Source organism: Anabrus simplex, chromosome 3, assembly GCF_040414725.1.
Source record: "Anabrus simplex isolate iqAnaSimp1 chromosome 3, ASM4041472v1, whole genome shotgun sequence".
In the NCBI taxonomy this organism is placed as follows: domain Eukaryota; kingdom Metazoa; phylum Arthropoda; class Insecta; order Orthoptera; family Tettigoniidae; genus Anabrus; species Anabrus simplex.
Window position 1 is genome coordinate 114,437,280 of NC_090267.1, and position 19,590 is coordinate 114,456,869.

Consider the following 19,590-nt stretch of genomic DNA (forward strand, 5'->3'; position numbering starts at 1 on the left):
GACAGGAAGGAAGATATAGTGCTGCTGATAGATGTCCTGCTCATCCTTCAGATACATCTTTGCTATGGAATATCGAAGTGATTTTCTTTCCTCCTAACTGCACCAGTCACCTGGAGCCTTTGGACCTTAGCATTATTCATTCTGTGAAAGAGAAGTACAGGAAGGCCCTGGTTCAAAGAGCTATTTCTTTCCTCGAAATACACTATTCAAAACTGCTTTGGCCATGCAGTTTTTGGTGCCATTTCAGACCTCTTTAGTGAAGATGACGCTACTGATGGCATTGGGGAAGATTAGGGGGTTGTATCAAAAAACTCAAGTGCCACAAAATTCAAAGTATTTGTTACTTGTGATGATGTTCTAACCTCAGCACCACAGATGGATGTTGGAGACCTCTGTGATGATGCAAAAAGACAAAGTACTGAAGTGGAAGAAGAAGAGGATCCAGCAGAACCAATTTTGGGGCAGCAGTGGAGGGACTGGTATTGTCTGCTGGTGCTTCTCCTCCTCCAACGTCAATGAAGACCTCATCAACAGCCTCAACCAAATTGAGAGAAATCTTCTTTCCATGAGATATCTGGGCAAGAGGAAGCAAACTACTGTACTGGACTACTTCAGAAAGTGAAAGTTAATATGCTTATTCTCACAGTTCTCATGGTCTATTTTTTGCAAATCTCTTTAAAATCATGCTAGGCCTGTGTTCCTTCAAATTAAAATTGCAAGTCAGTAATACCTTTTTTTTTTGCTGCGGGTTGTGCTCCCGATTTTCTGTCATTATTGTGTAAATATGACTTAGTATTTCTAACATGTTCATTATTTCTTGACATTACATCAGTTACAGACATAAATGTATTATTATTCCTTGTGATATATAGCCTATTTTCTTTGAACCCCCTTTTGAGGAAAACCCCTCTTTAAGGAAGAAATATCAAATCCCCCTGAGATTCGTTAAAAAGGGGTTCTACTGTATATTGTTTTCCTACCATTAAAAATTTAATATTGATGTTATTTCTTGTAATTTGAAGTTTTTCTCTGCTGGGAAAACTGATTTTCAAATAGGTTTCTGCAGAAATCATTGTAGGGTGCTTCTGTTCTAAAATTGAATTGCTCTTGACAGCAATTTCCATTTTTGCCATTCTAATGCTTTGTATACTTGCACATATAATAAGGTAGGAAATAGTCCACCTATTCATTTCTATCTTATTATATGATTACTTGTCTGTACAGATCATTATGAAATTTATCACATAAAATGTATGCTTGCAATCGCAATTCAGTCAGCTGAGAGCGTGGTATATTGCTGTGTTTCTGATGTGTAATTTAACGGGGACAGTTGATTGTAGAGACAGAGTGTGTGTGTGTGTGTGTGTGTGCGTGTGTGTGCGTGCGTGTGCGTGCGTGCGCGTCGCTCACATGCTGTAATTTGTTAGGGTGGGTGATTCCCAGTAGTGGTGTGAAGGTAAAAAGATGGAAAATGCGTCTCTCGAATGAAAGGTGGTGGTTCTACAAAGATATGAATCCTACAGTTTCAGTTGTCCTGCTATTAACACTTTTTCCCCATCATTTCCTTGAAAAATGGATGGGGAAGTTTTCTAAATATCATATAGGCCCGAATATAAGACAGCCTTATATGTAAGTCGATTCTGAATTTTTGGTAGGTATTTACAAGAAAGATGAAATAATTAATGTAATTATAACATATTCAAGCTCTCTTTTAACAAAATGTAACAAACTCTAAAGTAAATCTAAACACAAAAACACAGGCTTTCCTCAGTTTTATTATGTAATGCTGATAGGCGGTCAAATTTATCGGTGTAATCTGCTGGTAGGCATTGCATTGTAGTAGTAGTGTGATGTAAACGCAGTTCTGAACTGCACATTATTTATGTACTCCCTCCTGGGCTTGCCTTATATTCAGTTACAGAACTTTTAACTTGCATGCTACCTTTTCAATGCCTTCTTTCTAATTAATTTGTGAATAATTGGATAACTCCTAGTTTCATTTCTCCTGCATGAATATGATAACAAGCCTATAATTTTCATTAAATTTTCCTGTCTTTGATCACCTGAATGCTTCTCATGATGTGCTGGGATTCTTAAATTTCTACGACTTTCCACAAACTGCATACATTTCACTTGGAAACATTTAGATGTTGGTTGGCAGGGTAGAAGCAGTGGTGTTATACAATTTCTAATCATTAGATTGCGTACCAAAATCTTGAATTCAAATCCATACCCCTCTGCAGTGTTCATATGGAGTGATGGTATATGATGCTGTTGATAGTGATTCATCCATCGGATGGGGATGTTAAGCATTGAGCAGACCCATTGGTGCTATTCGAAAGGAGTAGGCTATCTGCGGACACCACGTTTCACCCTCTTATCATATATCATGTCATTCATTTCATCTCATTAATTCTTCTGATGAGGTTGACGTCAGGAAGGGCATCCGGTTGTAAAAACTTGCTAGGAAGATTCAGCTCACTTCATATCCAACCCCGCAGAGAAACGGAACAAGGGTTGGACATACATATGAAGGCTGTTTTTTTTTTTCTTTTTCTTTTTTTTTTATTCAGATCATCCATTTAAGTAAACAAGAGATAGTCGGGAGCCAGGTTTGTGCATCATATGATTGCGCAACATCTCCTCCACAACCTTTGCCACTGTTGGCTCCAGTGCGCCAGTAGTAGCCAAGCTACTGGCAATTGAACATGGCCGTTAAGATCGATTCTTCCGCCAAGTGTGAGTTGCAAAGTGCGATACATTTTCTGCGAGCAGAAGGATGTAGCGCTGCTGAAATCCATTGCAGAATAAGTTTAGTATATGGTGAAAACTGTATGAGTGATGGTAGTATAGGCGAATGGTGTCGGAAATTTAAAGAAGGGCGAACAGACATCCGTGACGAAGGTGGACAAGGATGCAAGTCTGTCGCTACCGTACCCACAGTTGAGAGTGTTGATGAGTTTGCCCACGACAAACAGAGGTTTATGATCAGTAAACTTTCTACAGCAATCCCAGATATTTCAAGGTCTTCCCTGTACATAATTGTGACTCAACACTTAGGAGACCCAGAAACTTTGTTCACGCTGGGTCCGGAAAATGTTGACTATCACAAAACTCAGCGAATGGCGTCAGCCGTAATGTTTCTCACGCGTTATCATGGTGAGGGGGAAGAGTTTTGAAATTCTATCATTACTGCAATGAAACTTGGGTCCTGTTTAACACTTCAGAAACCAAAGAACAATCTGAGCAGTGGATGCATCCTTCTTTTCCAAACAAGACAAAAAAGTTTAAACTGACACTGAACAACAGGAAAACAGTGGCTACCGTTTTGGTGACCATAAAGGTGTCTTGTTGGTGGACTTCATGGGGCAGGGGACAACAATAACAAAGGAACTTTATTGTGAAAATTAACATTGCCTCCGCAGGACGATTAAAAGCAAACGAAGAGGCACGCTGTCGATTGGCGTGGTTTTGATCCATGACAATGCTTGACCTCACTGTGCTAAATAAACAGTTCAAGTGAGAAGTTTTCAACCATCCATCATAAAGTCCAGACCTCACACCTAGTGAGTTTAACCTCAAGAGTTGAAGGCATGATTGGGCAGACAATGCTTCACCACCAACGAAGAACTTGAGGAGGCTGTCCAGATGCACCTTACCTCACTGGTGGCAGACTTCTTTGCAGAGGGCATAGGAAAACTGGTGTCACAATATGAGAAATGCCCAGATTGTTGTGGCAATTATGTAGAAAAGTAGGTACGAAACTACTAAACTTTTAGTAACAAAATCATTTTGTTATGTTAATGTGTCTTTTTTTATAGCCCATCGGAGGTTGAAAAAACAACAGTCGTTTAACTTACATGATCTGGTCCGACTCATTGGCTGAATTGTCAGCGTTGAGGTCTTCGGTCAGAGGGTCCTGGGTTCAATTCCCAGCCAGGTCAGGGATTAAAATTGCGTATGATTAATTCTTCTGGCCCGGGAACTGGGTGTTTGTGTTTGTCCCAACACTTTCTTCTTCATATTCAGATAACACACTACACTACTAACCACCACAGAAACACGCAATAGTAATTACATCCCTCCATATAGGGTTGGCGTCAGGAAGGGCATCTGGCCGTAAATAAGGGCCAAATCCTCATGTGCAACACAGTTCACACCTGCCACCCCATAGATGTGGGAAAAGCGGTGGAAGAAGAGTATAAGTTGCATGATCTGAACAGAGTTTGAAAAATTGATGAAGTTACTAGAAAGTTGTTTGTGTTAATGATAAACAAGATGGTACAGACGAACAGATAGAAACAACAACTGTGGAATGTAACATCTACAAATTAAGTATAACTAACACATACCCAAATTATATCAAACCCCTTAGGTTTTATGAGAATATCAAGACAAAATGTAGGTACTGGATGCATAAGTTTTTATCTTTTATTTTTATCTATTACTAAAACATGCCAACTGCATTCGTCATTTTTATCCTGTAGGGGTGTAATAATTGAAACATAAAGTATTTTGTACTGTAAATTTATTGTGGTTAGTACGTTATGTTGCAAAAAAATCAGGAGAAAAAATTAAAACAAACCAAATATTACGTTGTTGCTTATCCCTGAATGTTTTAAATTTTGGAGTTAGTATGGTTTGAAATTCAGGTCCTCCATTAGGCTATTAGGAGCAATATGGAAACAAGACTGTATTGGAAAGTTCCTTTCACAGTATTGCCAATACAGCTTGCAATTGTTGAGTTAATTCTGCAATATTTATCACTACTATTAAGTAGTGAATGGAATGAGGAAGATCAGATTTCATTATGGTGTGATAATTTGGATAAAATATGTTGTGAATTAGGCTGTTAATTTCTCTTCCTACATTGGTATAATTGATGTTTTGTATAGTAGGGAAACTAGAAACTGAAGTTTGAATAAATTGTGTGTTCCAGACTGAAGAATTGGTTATGCCTCATCTTGTCATCCTTGCAGAATTCCGTGATAATGTCAGAAACTTGGCACGCTCAATGAAGGCAACTGACATTTTGCAAGAGTGTGACAAACTTCGTGATGATGTTCTTCCTTACGTTGGTGTACGACTTGAAGACCTTGAAGGTGAGTGAAATATATTTTAAAATTTGATTGAGTTTTCATAGCAGCTTTGTGGTGATTGTAATCTGTGCTGTCTACCTGCAGGGAGACCTTCAGCCGTGAAGTTAATGGACCCCGAAACTCTACTGCGAGAACGCACGGCTAAGAAACGCTTAGAGGCAGAACGAGCAGCGGAAAAGGAGCGAAAGACGGCAGAACAGCTGGCTGCACAGGCTTTGCGAGAAGCACAAAAGAAGATAAAACCTGAGGAAATGTTTAGGAAAGAAACGGATAAATATTCCCAATTTGATGAAAAGGTATGTCTTTCACTGATCGGTGTGTTCCATGGCCATGTTATTCATGGTTAGCCATTTCATAAAAGGAATTGTCCTAAAGCTATGTGAACCTTTGTGAACATAGCCTTTCCTTCTCATCATTCCTTTACCCTTGACTGAGTAAGGTAACTCTTGAGTTTTCTAATTTGATTACTCCAGATCTGTCATTCTAGTGCCATGTGGTTAGCCTCATAAAATGATACCCAGGCTACCAAAGGCTGTGCTTGGTCCATCCATTGAATTGAATGACTCCTTTGGAGGTCTCTTGCTGTTAACTTTGTCCTTCACCACAATCTTCTCTATGGTATCAGTCTGTGAGTAATCTCTGGAGGAATCTTGACCCAGTGCTCAGTTCTTCCAGTACATGCACAGTCCAAGAGATATGGAGAATGCACTGAAATCCGCACATCTCAAAGCACTCAATTTTTTTTCCTTATCTGCCTGCTTGACTGTCTATGTCTCAGCAGCATATGTTGCAATACGGAAGATGAGAGAGTGGATCTAGTGTAATTTGGGAACATAACCTGTACATATGTTGAAACAACTTTTACTGCAGGAAGGTTGTTATTAATTGCAAGGTGAGGTAGAAGTTAGATTGTCGTAGGTCACAACCTTCATTGTGAAAAGTGATGAAGATGATGGAGCCATCTTCACTCTTAGTGTAGTAAGTTAGGTAAGTGTATGATTAAAAAAAAAAAAGAAAAGTTGAACAAACACAGGAAAAAAGGAAAAAAAGGAGAGAGAGAGAGAGAGAGAGATAAGAATGGTCTCCTTAATTGTTGTAGATCCTTCTCCAGATGAACGTGAGAAGTTGAAATATGCTCAGGGTCTGAAAAAAAAAAAAAATATATAGAATAACCAAGATTGATATCAAGAAAACCCCTATGTATGAAAGTGACAGTGAAAATGTGGAATTTGTCCTTGTCCTTTTAAGTTTTATATTATTTTTGTCTTTTCTTTCTGTTCCTATCTTTTATCGCACTGAACATGTATTTTCCTGTCCTTCCTTCATAGTATCAAAGTATGCACAGAAACAAGGTGAAATTGGCCTTCCTAGTTTCATGTTCTGGTCAAAAGATACTCAAACATCACCCTTTACATACAGTATACAGTAAAATCTCGATGCATCGTTTTTCAAGGGGGAGGAGGAAAATTGGGGGAAAGCAAAATACGGTTACTGTATTTGGACATACATCTTTATCTAAACTCATAGAGGCATTAAAATATTGCAACCACGATATACATGATGGAAATAATAAGCATAATTTTTTTTGCAGTTTCTTTACATCACATAATAATTTAAAACAGTTAAGGTCAGTTTCCTTGTTGCAAATTACTGCTATAAGGGGATATTACGGTAATAACCTGCATTTTCAGTGAAATACGATCTATTTCAAAGAATGTGTAATGTTTCATTATTGAGAATTGAAATAGAAAGTTTGTAGACTTCATTTTGTTCTACTTTGTTTTCCTGTTTGTTTAACGTCGCACTAACACGTCGGAAGGTTTTCGGCGATGGAAGGATGGGAAGAGGCTAATATTAGAAAGGTATCGGCCGTGTCTTTAATTAAGGTACAGTCCCAGCATTTGCTTGGTGTGAAAATGGGGAAACCACGGAAAATCTTTAGGGCTGCCGACGGTGGGAATTGAACCCACTATCTCCCGGAGACAAGCTCACAGCTGCGCGGCTCTCAGCGCACAACCAACTCACTCTGTTGTTTTGTTCTTTACTGTACATACGACTTGGTTAGAAACGTGGTGAATGGAGAACATTCACCATCCCTGAATTATTTCATCAATTTGTGGAAAATAGATCACTTAATCTTGGATATTTAAATTGTAATCATGAACATGAAGTCAGCTCCCAGCTGACGAACCGTAACCCGCGCATGTTAGAGAGGACAGGGGTTGACGTTTGTTTTCTTGGGAAGAGTGAAGGAATGCGCCAATGTGAAGGCTTTTTTAAATAGCGGTGTTTGTGATATTTTGTCAATTTTTAGAATAGAGTTTCAATAATTACCAGTTGTTAAATTTAAAAGCAAACGTTCATTCGGTGTTTATACTGGAAAGCAATGACGGAAGAAACACTTAAAACTCTTGTGGAATGTTATTCTTTAATTCAAATGTACGAACAAAACTTACAGCATTTGTGGCTATAAATGGCCTTTCCTTTACATTGTCATGTTTTTGTTTCTATCTTTTTTTTTTTTTCTTGGCGTCAATATTGACACTATTACTGGTCTAGTTATATAACAGAACACTATAATATTGGTTAGGTTATTTATGTTCATTTGTATAGGCATAATATTTTAATTTCATTCACGTGTCTCAAATAGGTCTAATAAAATATCAAAACAGGTGACGGGTAATAATTGAAATTGCTTCAAGTAATTAATACTACACGTTGCTAATTTTAATATGTATCAGTCTTGTTATAAACATAAAAAATAATGGTATAATTTTATATATCTGTCATTTTATTACTTGCTCTTTTTAGTAAAAAGTCATTGATTGCTTTTGGTTTCACCGAAGCTTTGCGTTTCAGACGAAACAAAGCTTTCTCTACTTGCATGATGTTCTTTTCTTTAATATCACTGATATCATGCGAGTACATGAAGGATTTCACCTTTACTAAGGCGGCATGTGCTTCGGCGGAACTCGGGACAACTTGGAGCTTACAATCGTCTTCTTCCCCTTCATCACTCCTCTCCCCCGTGCCATCATCTCGCAGCCCTTCAGTTGTTTCCTCTCCACATGTGGCTACATGAGAATTGATGAGAGCTAGAGATGATTACAAGTTGTCCATTTCATGATCGTATCGATGTTTAATCAAGAAGTAAGTATAAATAACCACCTAAACGATACTTTATTAATGCCTCAGGCAAAATTGAATAATTATTAAAACTTACAGGACATGTTTCGACCACTTAGTGGTCCTCTTCAGCTGTATAAATAAAGAACTGAAAAGAAAAACATTACGACAATAAGCACAAATAAAAGTTCTTTGGAGACTCCTTTGATAAAAATGGAGGTCATCAGAATAGGTCATCTTGCCTCTCGTTCTTGTTTGGAAAAGATGTTTATTCTGCGCTGTCTAGAGGGTCTGTCTTTGAGCGCGACCTGGTGAAGTAACGATGTGATACAGTTTGACAGTTCATGGAAAGCTCTGGAGAGAAGGGAAGTAGAGTTTTATCGTCATCTAAAATAACATGCACCTATGAGACCTATAATTAATTTTCGGAGAAGCCCCACATACAAAATATTCCAATTTATATATAGGTTCTCAACTCATAACTACGTATTTTATACCAAATCTTCGATAAAAAACTCCAAAGAGTTCTGCATTGCTATTAAAGATTTCAAGTTAACTTCATCTCATGTAACAAGTTCCTTCGACATCAAGGACATGTACACGAACATTCCTATTAAGAACACCATTGAGATTATAAAGACGAATTTATTAATTCACAAACGTATCAGTATACCTGAAATAGAAAACTTCATTACTATCTTGGAATTCGTTTTGAACCACAATTTCTTCTCTTTTAATAATAAAATATATCAGCAAGATGGACTTCCAATGGGAGCGCCGGCTTCTGGAATTTTAGCTAACATTTACCTCGACTTTTTGGAACACACTCAGATAGTAGGTCACATTAAAGGACTCGATCTCTGGCTTCGATATGTTGATGATACCTATGCCATAATTAACAAGGAAATAAATGATAGTCACAGTATCCTTAATACTTTGAATAATTTAGACCCAAACATAAAATTTACAGCTGAAGAAGAAGAGAAAGGCATACTCAATTTTCTGGATATCCAAACAATTCGTAAAGACAACCATTTCCAATTTAAAATATACAGGAAACCCACTTTTACCCCAACTACAATCAAAAGTGATTCTTTACATCCCATCTCGCAAAAGAAATCAGCTTATTATAGTTTCGTCAACAGAGCCTTTGAAATTCCGCTAACAGAAACAGACAGAAAAAAGGAACTTTCTTTCATTCGTCAACAGGCTCTACATAATGGTTTCAGTTTGAAATTCATCAATAAAATCATCACTAAATGCAAATACCAACAACAAATTAAACTTAAACAGCATTCAGAAAAAGAAAAAGGATATGTAAAATTCACCTTTAATAACCCGAAGATTTACGAAATCACCAACTTATTCAAGAAACACAATACCAAGGTAGCCTTCTCTACAAACAACAACACGAAACATAGATTCTTTAGTCATAATAAAGCTAATAAACTTAAAGATGACGAATTCCAGGAATCGGGTATTTATAAGCTGACTTGTGCTCAATGTAAAAAACTTACGTGGGACAATCTGGAAGGAACTTCTCAATTAGATATCAAGAACACGTCAATGCTGAAAGATACAAAAGATTCTCTGCCATGGGATCCCATATGAAAGAGTCCAACCACAAATTCACCAATATAAAACAGGACCTTCAAATTATCTGTATGATTAATAAAGGTAATCTTATGAACAACCTGGAAAACATCCACATTGTTCTTGATAAATTAGAAAACGATGAAGAGAATCTCAACAAAAACAACGAGCACAAAAACATCTTATATGAGAATATTAGCAAATACTTAGAATGGGTAGACATGAAACAGACTAGATGAACAAGAGATATAATCAAACACGACATCGCAGAAGCACAGCCCAATCTACCTCCTCCCTCACATGTTATTTTAGATGACGATAAAACTCTACTTCCCTTCTCTCCAGAGCTTTCCATGAACTGTCAAACTGTATCACATCGTTACTTCACCAGGTCGCGCTCAAAGACAGACCCTCTAGACAGCGCAGAATAAACATCTTTTCCAAACAAGAACGAGAGGCAAGATGACCTATTCTGATGACCTCCATTTTTATCAAAGGAGTCTCCAAAGAACTTTTATTTGTGCTTATTGTCATAATGTTTTTCTTTTCAGTTCTTTATTTATACAGCTGAAGAGGACCACTAAGTGGTCGAAACATGTCCTGTAAGTTTTAATAATTATTCAATTTTGCCTGAGGCATTAATAAAGTATCGTTTAGGTGGTTATTTATACTTACTTCTTGAGCTAGAGATGAGCTTAAATGATATTTCAGAATATCTGTGACCAGCTTATCTGTGACACAAAAATATCTATGACTTTTATGTGTGATTCAGTCACAGGAAGCACAAGCATATGATTATCATCACGGTCACTCTTTAGTCGCGAGCAGCCAGTATGGAATTATTTCTAGTTAATATGGTGACAGTGTCGGGTAGTATTTTTCAGAAGATTCGGGAAATAAGAAGTGGAAAAATTAAATTTATAATATAAAGTTTTAATAATGCATAGGGAAAAGGTTGTTAACATGATGCATAATAAATTAACAAAGGGAATGTGATTACTTACAGTACTTAATATAGGTTTAAAAATAAAATAACTAAAAATAATACATGTATGCACTTCCTCCCATATACAGGGTTATTCAGCAAAGTACTCCACCTCAAATAACTCTTGAACGGGTTGTAGATATTGGCATTTTGTTTTCACTTTCAGTAATGGTATCAAAGGGCTAATAATCGCACTTAACAGTAGTTTGTCATGGCGTTAATATTTTCTGAGATCATGGTACTAACTTTGCTTTTTTAAATGGTACCACACTATTTTGTACATATAGCCTTAAATCTACAAATAATTCAAATTCAGCACCGTGATTATTTTGAAAATCGGACAAGTACTTCTCGAAAAAATATTAAGTATTCAATCATGCTTGATTTGCCAGCTGAGGACTGCCCTATTCGATTCGTGCTATGTATAAAACATGAGCTAACTGTTGACATACAGAGTTGCTCGATAGGTTTTCCCTCTACTGTGCTCATAAATAATCTATGATAAAATGTATGATCGCCGTAGATAACTGTTAAATGAAAAATGGATATAGACATTGAGCTACAGCAGATAATAGCGCTGTGAACGTGATCCAAGTACACAACTTAAACAATATTTTGTCACAGATATTTCCGTGACAGCGTATCTGATATATCGGTGACAGAAAAGTATTGGTGACAAAGTAGCAGGCTGTGATTTATCGAGCATCTCTAATCAGCACATAGTCTTCAAAATCAACGAAGACAACATCGCTTTCACCCCTTAATTGTTCCCAGTCTTCATTAAGAACATCATTAGCACAGAGATTTTCAGCGGAGTCTATTTCCGCTGTGCATAGCTGACAGCTGAAACCACCTTTATGGAAACGGTTCACGTCAGTTGATTGGGACTCCTGCCACCAAGCTGCTACTGTGAAATTGATCGCTTGTAGTAAATTGATTATCTTGTTCATTTCTTCACCGGCATCCAACAAGCACACAGCAGTTAGGCACTTACGGGACAGTTGCTTGAAACATTTTATTACCCCAAGATCAAGAGGCTCCAACACGCTGGTACAATTTGGGGGAAATGCACAACTTTCACATTATGAAGAAATGACCTGCCCTGTGGATGAGCAGCACAATTATCCACAAAGAGCACGACTTTTCTTCCTTGTTTGCCTATAGAGGCATCAAATGACCTTAAAAACTGTGAAAAAATGTCAGTGGTCATCCAAGCTTTTTTGTTTGCATGATATATCATGGGTAGTTCTTTTGTGTTCTTAAAACAATGTGGTTTTAATCACTTTCCCCACTATGACTGGCACTCTCTTATCACTGCCATCACTATTCACACACAGCAGAACGGTTAGTCATTTTTTTGAACTTTTCCCACCATGGTGAGATTCACCCTTCAGCGCCAGTGTTCTGTCCAGAAGCACACTGTAAAAAAGTCCAGTCTTGTCCATGTCATATACGTCACGCCGCTCGTATCCCACCAGTAGCGATGGAAGTCTCTCGAACCATAGCTCCTTACCTTCTGTGTTCACAGAAGCACTTTCTTAAGAAACCTTCTTGAAATCTAGTCCATGTCACGCTTTAAATCGAGCGACCCATCCATTCGATGCAGTAAAATTATCAATTCTCAATCTTGCAGCTATCTTCTTGTCTTTCTCACGAAATATGGATCCATCTATAGGGATATTGGAAGCCCTTGCTTGCTGGTACCAAGTGAAAAGAATATTCTCCAGCTGAGCAAATGTAGCTTCTCTTCCAGTTTTTCTTGTACTTTACCTGCCACATTTATCAATTTCCTCTCTTATCTCATTCTTCTTGGCAAATATGGAGTTTAAAGTTGAAGGCGCTAACCGAAGACGTTTAGCGGTATATACTCTTTTTTCGAATGGATTCGATTCAACTATAATTTTCAATCATTCTTTGAAAGAGTTCATAAATTTTTCACGGGACGTGACGTGTCATGAATAACAATAATACACAGGGACTAAAATGAGAAAAACAACGTAATTACGAACGATAGATAAAATTTTAATTGCCGCACACAACCAAGACACGGCACAGGACCAGTCAGAATAAAATGAAACAGCACAATGACGGCTTGGTGCTTCACATAGAAGCCTTGGCGCCAGGAGGCTCATAGGCATCTTTATATAGTGTGGTTGCGCATAAATAATCTGCTCGCTGCAGTCCAGCTTGTCAAGCGTAGAAACTCCTAATAGCTCGTAGCTCATACATTCTCACGTAACAGGTTGCTGCTTTAAATTTAAAAGAACGTTTGCGTATATTTTTCTCATGAACGATCGGTGCAGAAAAATTGTGGCCGAGGACTAGTAATTTTTTGACGATCAATGCGAAAAAAACTATAGTTCGAGGAACGATAGATGTGGGGAATTTTAACATTAGTTTATATTGAATATATTCGGGTTTAAATAAATTGGAAGGATGGATACGGGAAAACAGCGGTTCCAGGAAGGATGCATCGAGGTTCTACTGCACAATAATACATGTTTGCCTACTCTATGAATACAGTGAAGCCTCGCTAGTACGTTCCTCATTAACACGTTTTTCCCGCTTAGCACATAGTAAATTTGAAGTCCCGTCGCCCATCGTATCGAATCTGTATAAAAAATACCTCACTTAACAAGTCACGATTTTTCGCATTTACCGCTTAGTACGATCGTATATTCCCCAGACCTGAAAATGTTCTTTGTCATCCCTTGTGTACAGAATGTGATTTCCAACAGAGGTAAGAGTCCTCGCCACGGGTCGGTCAGAGGAAGTTGCGCAATAAGAGAAATGACCTTGAACTCTCGAACAGGGAGTATATTGCGCCTTCGAGGGGCGAGCTGAGTTTTGTGTCATTGATTGGCAGCAAAGACTTTACACTAGAACAAGACAGGACAGTGCTAAGTTAAAGCACAATAATAGATTCCACTGTGCCTAGGAGTGCTGAATTCAGTTTTCACACTTTTTTTTTTTTCCAAAGCTGTTTTGCTGACATACATGGCTTATGGCTGGAAGTCATCCGAAATTATGAGTCACCGAAGTTACCACCACAAAATGTGTAACAGAAGTGTAACTCTAGCAACCGTGCAGTTGTTGGTGGATGGTCATGACCGAGAGACATATCTATGATCATTTGATTTTCTCAAAGGAAAAAGTGGTTTATTTTTTGTTTTATGTTCTTTGTTCTATGGAAAGGTCTTTGTTGTCAGTGAGATTGTTGAATAACCCAGTGCTCTTGATTGTGCTTGTAGCCTATTTCACATTCCAATCAGAAGTTAGAAATTTATTGCGTTGAGTGCTAAAAAGAAGTGAAGTGATTATTTGCCGCGTGACAGCCTACTTACAGACTAATAGGTTAATCGTGAGAAGTTTAGTAGCGCGGTACATGTGGTATCTGTCTTGTGATAACTTGGCTATGGATAAGAAAAGGGTCGTAAAACCACTCACTAATGAAGAAAAAATTAAAATCCTTCAAGAAGTAGATAGGAATCCACATCTTAAGCACGTAGAGTTGGCACAAACATTAAAACTAGCACCTTCTACTTTGAACACTATTGTGATAAACTGAGAGAAAATTGAAAATGCGTATAAGCAAAATAGAAACGGAAAAAGGAAACGAGTGCGCAAAGGAAAGTTTCTGAGGTGGGAAAGAATGATTCTGAAGTGGTTCAACCAAGCACATGCTGCGAATATCCCAGTAGGTGGAACTATACTTCGCGAAAAAGCAACTTACATTGCCAACAAAATTGGACTGACAAACTTCGCTGTTTCCAATGGATGGATTGAGCGTTTAGAAAATAGACATGGTCTAGTTTACAAATGTGTTAGAGGAGAAGCAGCCAGTATTGATGGCGAGACTGTGGAAACATGGACTACAGTTACACTTCAGCCACTGCTGAAAGACTATGATTCCAATGACGTCTTGAGTGCTGACGAAATGGGACTCTTTTTTAGCCTACTTTCCGACAGGACTCTCGCATACAGAGGAGAGATCTGCTGTGGTGGGAAGCTAAGCAAGGAGAGATTAACTGTCCTGCTATGCTGCAACGAGAGCGGCACAGAAAAGTTGCCACCACTTGTCATCGGCAAAGCCATAAAACCTCAATGTTTCAAAAATGTTTGGAGCTTGCCATGCCTATATAAAGCCAACGGCAATGCTTGGATGACATCATCCCTTTTTGAAGAATTTTTGCACGCACTCGATGCCAAGATGGGGACCAAAGATCGTAAAATATTACTGCTAATCAATCGGTGTGCTGCTCATCCTGTAAATATACCTACCAGGAGTGTAAAGGTGGTATTTCTCCCGGCAAATTGCACAAGCCGACTATAGCCCCTCGATCACGGTATTATTCACTGTGTGAAAAAGAAGTACCGCAAAATGCTGGTACAGAAAAGATTGGTAAACATCGACAGTGCTCGTATGAAGAAGATCACGATGCTAGATGCTATGCACTTTCTAAAATGTTCTTGGGGCTCTGTTGATCAAACTACGATAAGTAACTGCTTCCGTAAGGCAGGATTTCGAGTGGAAAACAAAACTGTCGATGGAGCGGAAAATTTCGTTGAATTCACTGAAGAGCCTGAGGAATTTCGCAGGTAGGTAGAGTATGACAATGATGTTGCTATTTGTCAGCCTCAGACAATCAGCAATATTTTTGAAAAGCATGTGGAGGAAGAATAAAAAGAAGAAGAAGCCGCCACACCTACCCTAGCAAAGGCATTGCAAGCGATGGAAACAGTTTGAAGCTTTGTGTCCAGTTTTGAGGTTGACGAAAATGTCATGAACATCCTGTCACAATTAGACTCGATCCTGTATACTTTGGGACAAAGAACAGAAAGCAAACCACATTGGATATGTTTTTTAAACGTCAGTAAGACAACTTTGAGACTTAAGAGCCTATGTTGTGTTTTATGTTTTTGAAACATCTGTTCGCTGTGGACAGTGACATAACGCCAAGTGTTCTGTATTATTATTATTATTATTATTATTATTATTATTATTATTATTGTTGTTGTTGTTATTGTTATTGTTATTTGCGAATGAGCCCATTAAGACTACGCAAAGTACTTAGAGACAGGCATTTGCCTTTCTTTGTGCCCACACTTCCTTCATTCGTTTGCTGTGTACTTCTTTTCTCTCTTGAGACCATGTTGTTCCGGTCTTCTTCCTTGGTTCCTCCTCTTGGTCAGCTTGCCACTTATAAACTTTGGCTCTGAAGATAACCCGGCTTTGGATGTCTTCAGGTGTAATTCCTGCCAGTTTGAGATCTGTTTTAATTTAGCCAATCCATTTTATTGTGTCCGTTTTGGCTTCACTTCGGTTTTCGTAAAATTCAACTATTTGCTTGGTAAGTCTATCTGGGTTCATCCTTTTTATATGTCCAAAGAATCTTAATCTGCATTTTAATAAATATTTAATTGCGCACAATGTGCATGAATACAAGTATTACACTGATTCACAAAAGTGTCTCAGAGATTCTGTTCTCAATTTGCACCTTAGTACATGGTATCTCTCACAGAGTTCACCACATCTTCTGCACTTACAGTCATGGCAGGGGTCATGAAATTGCATGGATTCACACAGTTTATGGTGAAATCCATGCACGGCGAGCCTTGTTGATATATGCCTTAATTTATAACCTCCTTGCATCCACTCTAAATTAATCATTGCGTCACTGAGGTAAAAATCGTCCGATATGTTGTTCCTCTTTTGAAGAAGTTCCTGCAGTAGTGCCTTATACGCCGCGGTGGTGGGAAGCAGGAACTTCAGACGCAGCTCTTCTACATAGAACAGTTCTCTTGTCAGTACGTAAACGAGGCGCGAAGGAGTGTACTTGGATAGACAAAGTACTCTTTTAAGAAATGCTGATTTTACACTCTCTAAACTTTGCAATTGTGCCTTGGTAAGATGCACCCATATGTTTTCTATTCCGTAGGACGCAACTGGACTGACTTTGAGATGAAACAACTCTATGGCCGTCGTCAGTGACAAGCTGCTGAGAAGTTTGATGTCACCCATTGCTTTAATGGCCGCGTTTAGTCTTTCTTTGACATGAAGGGAAAATTGTTTTCCAGCCGATTGAAATGTTATTCCCAAGTACCGGAAACTTGATACTGATCTTAACTGCCGGTCTCCGTAGTAAAATGTTCCATTCTTGCCTCCTCTCCTAAAAGTCATCGAGACGGTCTTATCCTCATTCAGTCTCAGCTTAGTATCTTCTGCCCATTTACTCACTTTGTTAAAATTACTTTGCAGGTCAGACTCTGAGATGGACGTTAAGGCCATGTCATCTGCATACATGAGTAATTTGACATTACTAGACGTTATCGATTTTGTAATGTCTGCCGTTGCAATAATGAAGAGCAAAGGGCTCAACGGGTCACCTTGGAGTACACCAATAGTTTGTAAAATGGGACCTGATTTGGTAATGCCATCACTGATTTCTATCCAATTGCTGGTGAGCAGATCTTTGATTAGTGGAAGAAGATAGAAACTATGGTCGGTGATATTTTGTAACTTCTCTAATAGAATAGTTCTGTCAATCGTGTCAAAAGCCTTTGAATAATCAATGAAGATGGCATGAAGTTTTCCTCTAGGTTGATCCAAGGCTTCCTCTATGTCCCGTTGAAGGCACTGAACTGCCTGAAGTGTTGACCTACCACTCCTGAAACCAAATTGAGAATCTGGGAGTTTGTCCGCAATGAACTCTGTAATGCGTTTATGAACTAAAGCAGTCAAGGTCTTTAAGAGAATACACTCCAGTGCGATACCTCTATAAGAATTGGGATCTGCTGTATCACCTTTCCCTTTATATAACATCTTAATTGTCGATCGTTTCCAACTTTCTGGTACTCTACCTTGACGCATACATTCGTTTAGTAGTAGTGATATCGAGTTCTGTAATACTGGGAAAGTAGCTTTCAAATGTTCGTTGAATAAGAGATCAGGGCCACATGCTTTCTTGTCTTTCAGGTTATAGATGGTATCTGATATTTCATCAAGTGTGAATTCCTCGTAATGGACGCTAGCCTCCGTGTGGGCTAAATGAAAGTTAACCGGCCGCGTATCTCTCTCCTGTAGGATTGCAGTTAGATGTGTCTCCCATACACTCATCGGTATATTCTTTGGGAATGATGGTTGCCTTGGGCGAAGGGCTTTATATGGATTCTGTTTCGCTTCCTCAATTAGTAGTCTCTCTTCCTTCTCTCTGAACTGTTTCTTAGCTTCTGCAACAATGACTTTATAATCTCTTCTTAACCTAGCGTAAACTGCTAACCGTTCCTTTGTCCGTTGCACTTTTGCATCCTGTAAGGCTTGTAAAGCAATTTTCCTTGCATTGAAACACGCCATAGTAAACCAAGGCTTCGCTTTTCTTTGGCGAATGTCGTTGGAGATGACAGCCTTTTTAATGATCTTTTCTAGTTTTGTTGCTGCCTCTGACAGAGTGCCACTTTGTAGTTCTTCAATAATTATCCTATTTTCTGAGTCACCAATTAAGGACAAATCAATCCGCCTGCTCACTTGAGTTGGTAGTACTTCTGGGCACGAGTAAAAGTTAACTAGTTTCAATCTCGTCTCAACTGGTAAATGTTTTTTCTCTGTTTCTGCTCTGACTACTTGACTGATTAGAGTTAATTTTGAGTTAATGAATACAAGGTCTATCGTACTCATGCCATTGTAGCAAATATATGTCCTCTGATCCTTATTATTGAGTAGATGAAAACCCTCCTCCTCTAAGTAACTACTGACCTCTTTTGTTTTCTGAAGTGGAATGTCTATACGGCAGTTAAGATCTCCCGCCAGGACTACTGTATCCTCTCTTTTTGTCACTTGCAAACAGCGGCTAATTTCATCAATAATATCCGTTGAACTGGCGTAAGGTTGAAAATAAACACCAATGAGAACACAGAGTCTAGTGCGCACTACAAGAGCATTCTTGGACTTTCGCTGTACAACGAAAGGCGAGAATTTATCTGAGAAAAAACAAGAAATTCCTCCTTTAGGTCTTCCGGTAGGTCCTTTGTCAGCTAGAATATGCGCTGAGTAGTGACTATTAACATTCCATTCCGATGTTAAAAAAGTTTCCACAAATATTGCAACATCACACGTCTGCAGCATTGCTCGAATTGAATAAGCTATACCTAGTAGTCCTTCAGTGTTCCAAGATAGCAGCTTAATTTCTTGAGGGGAGGGGTCATCCTGTCGCTTAATTGCGTGTATCGAAATGCGTACTGGTTTTCCTAATGGAGCGAAAAGAAAATCGCCTAACCAGCACATCTTTAGGCCAGAAATTTGAACAGTTAACCGTGTCTAAGAAGTTAAAATCTAATCCAACACGAAAAGCTTTGTTTGCCCCTTTGGTGTTCAGTTGAGAACAAGATATGTTACAGTTAATCCCATTGTCTTGTAGATAATTCATGAGGTCCTCTGACTCTGTCTCTGGATGTAAACTACCAACATATAACCAAGCAACCCTGGCTGCCGCTTGAAGTTTGTTACCTTGAGTTTGTTTAGATCCTCTAATAAATGGTATACTCGTACGATTGCGTTTAACTACCTCCGACCAAACTTCACACTCCTTATCTTTCTTTTCGTCATCTTCCCCGTCATTGATTAACGGAGCAGTGAACTGGATGTTGGTATCGGATGCCTGGGAGTGATCCGGCTTGACAGATGAGGCATCAAACCTTGACTCAAGGTCATTTGATGTTTGATTATTGAGCTCTAGAGCAGGTGGTTTAGGCGCAGTTTTCTTCTTGGTCAGACTTTCCTTTTGTCTGTCA

The 19,590-nt window shown here is 38.6% G+C and overlaps 1 protein-coding gene across 1 annotated transcript in view; it reads left to right on the forward strand.

Moving 5' to 3' along the window:
- Window positions 1-19,590, forward strand: part of CysRS (cysteine--tRNA ligase, cytoplasmic) — a 123,845-nt gene that overhangs the window by 85,480 nt on the left and 18,775 nt on the right. Inside the window, exons 10-11 of the mRNA XM_067142685.2 lie at window positions 4,940-5,102; window positions 5,184-5,395. Of these exons, the coding sequence (XP_066998786.2) occupies window positions 4,940-5,102; window positions 5,184-5,395 (375 nt within the window). The remainder of the gene's footprint in view (window positions 1-4,939; window positions 5,103-5,183; window positions 5,396-19,590) is intronic.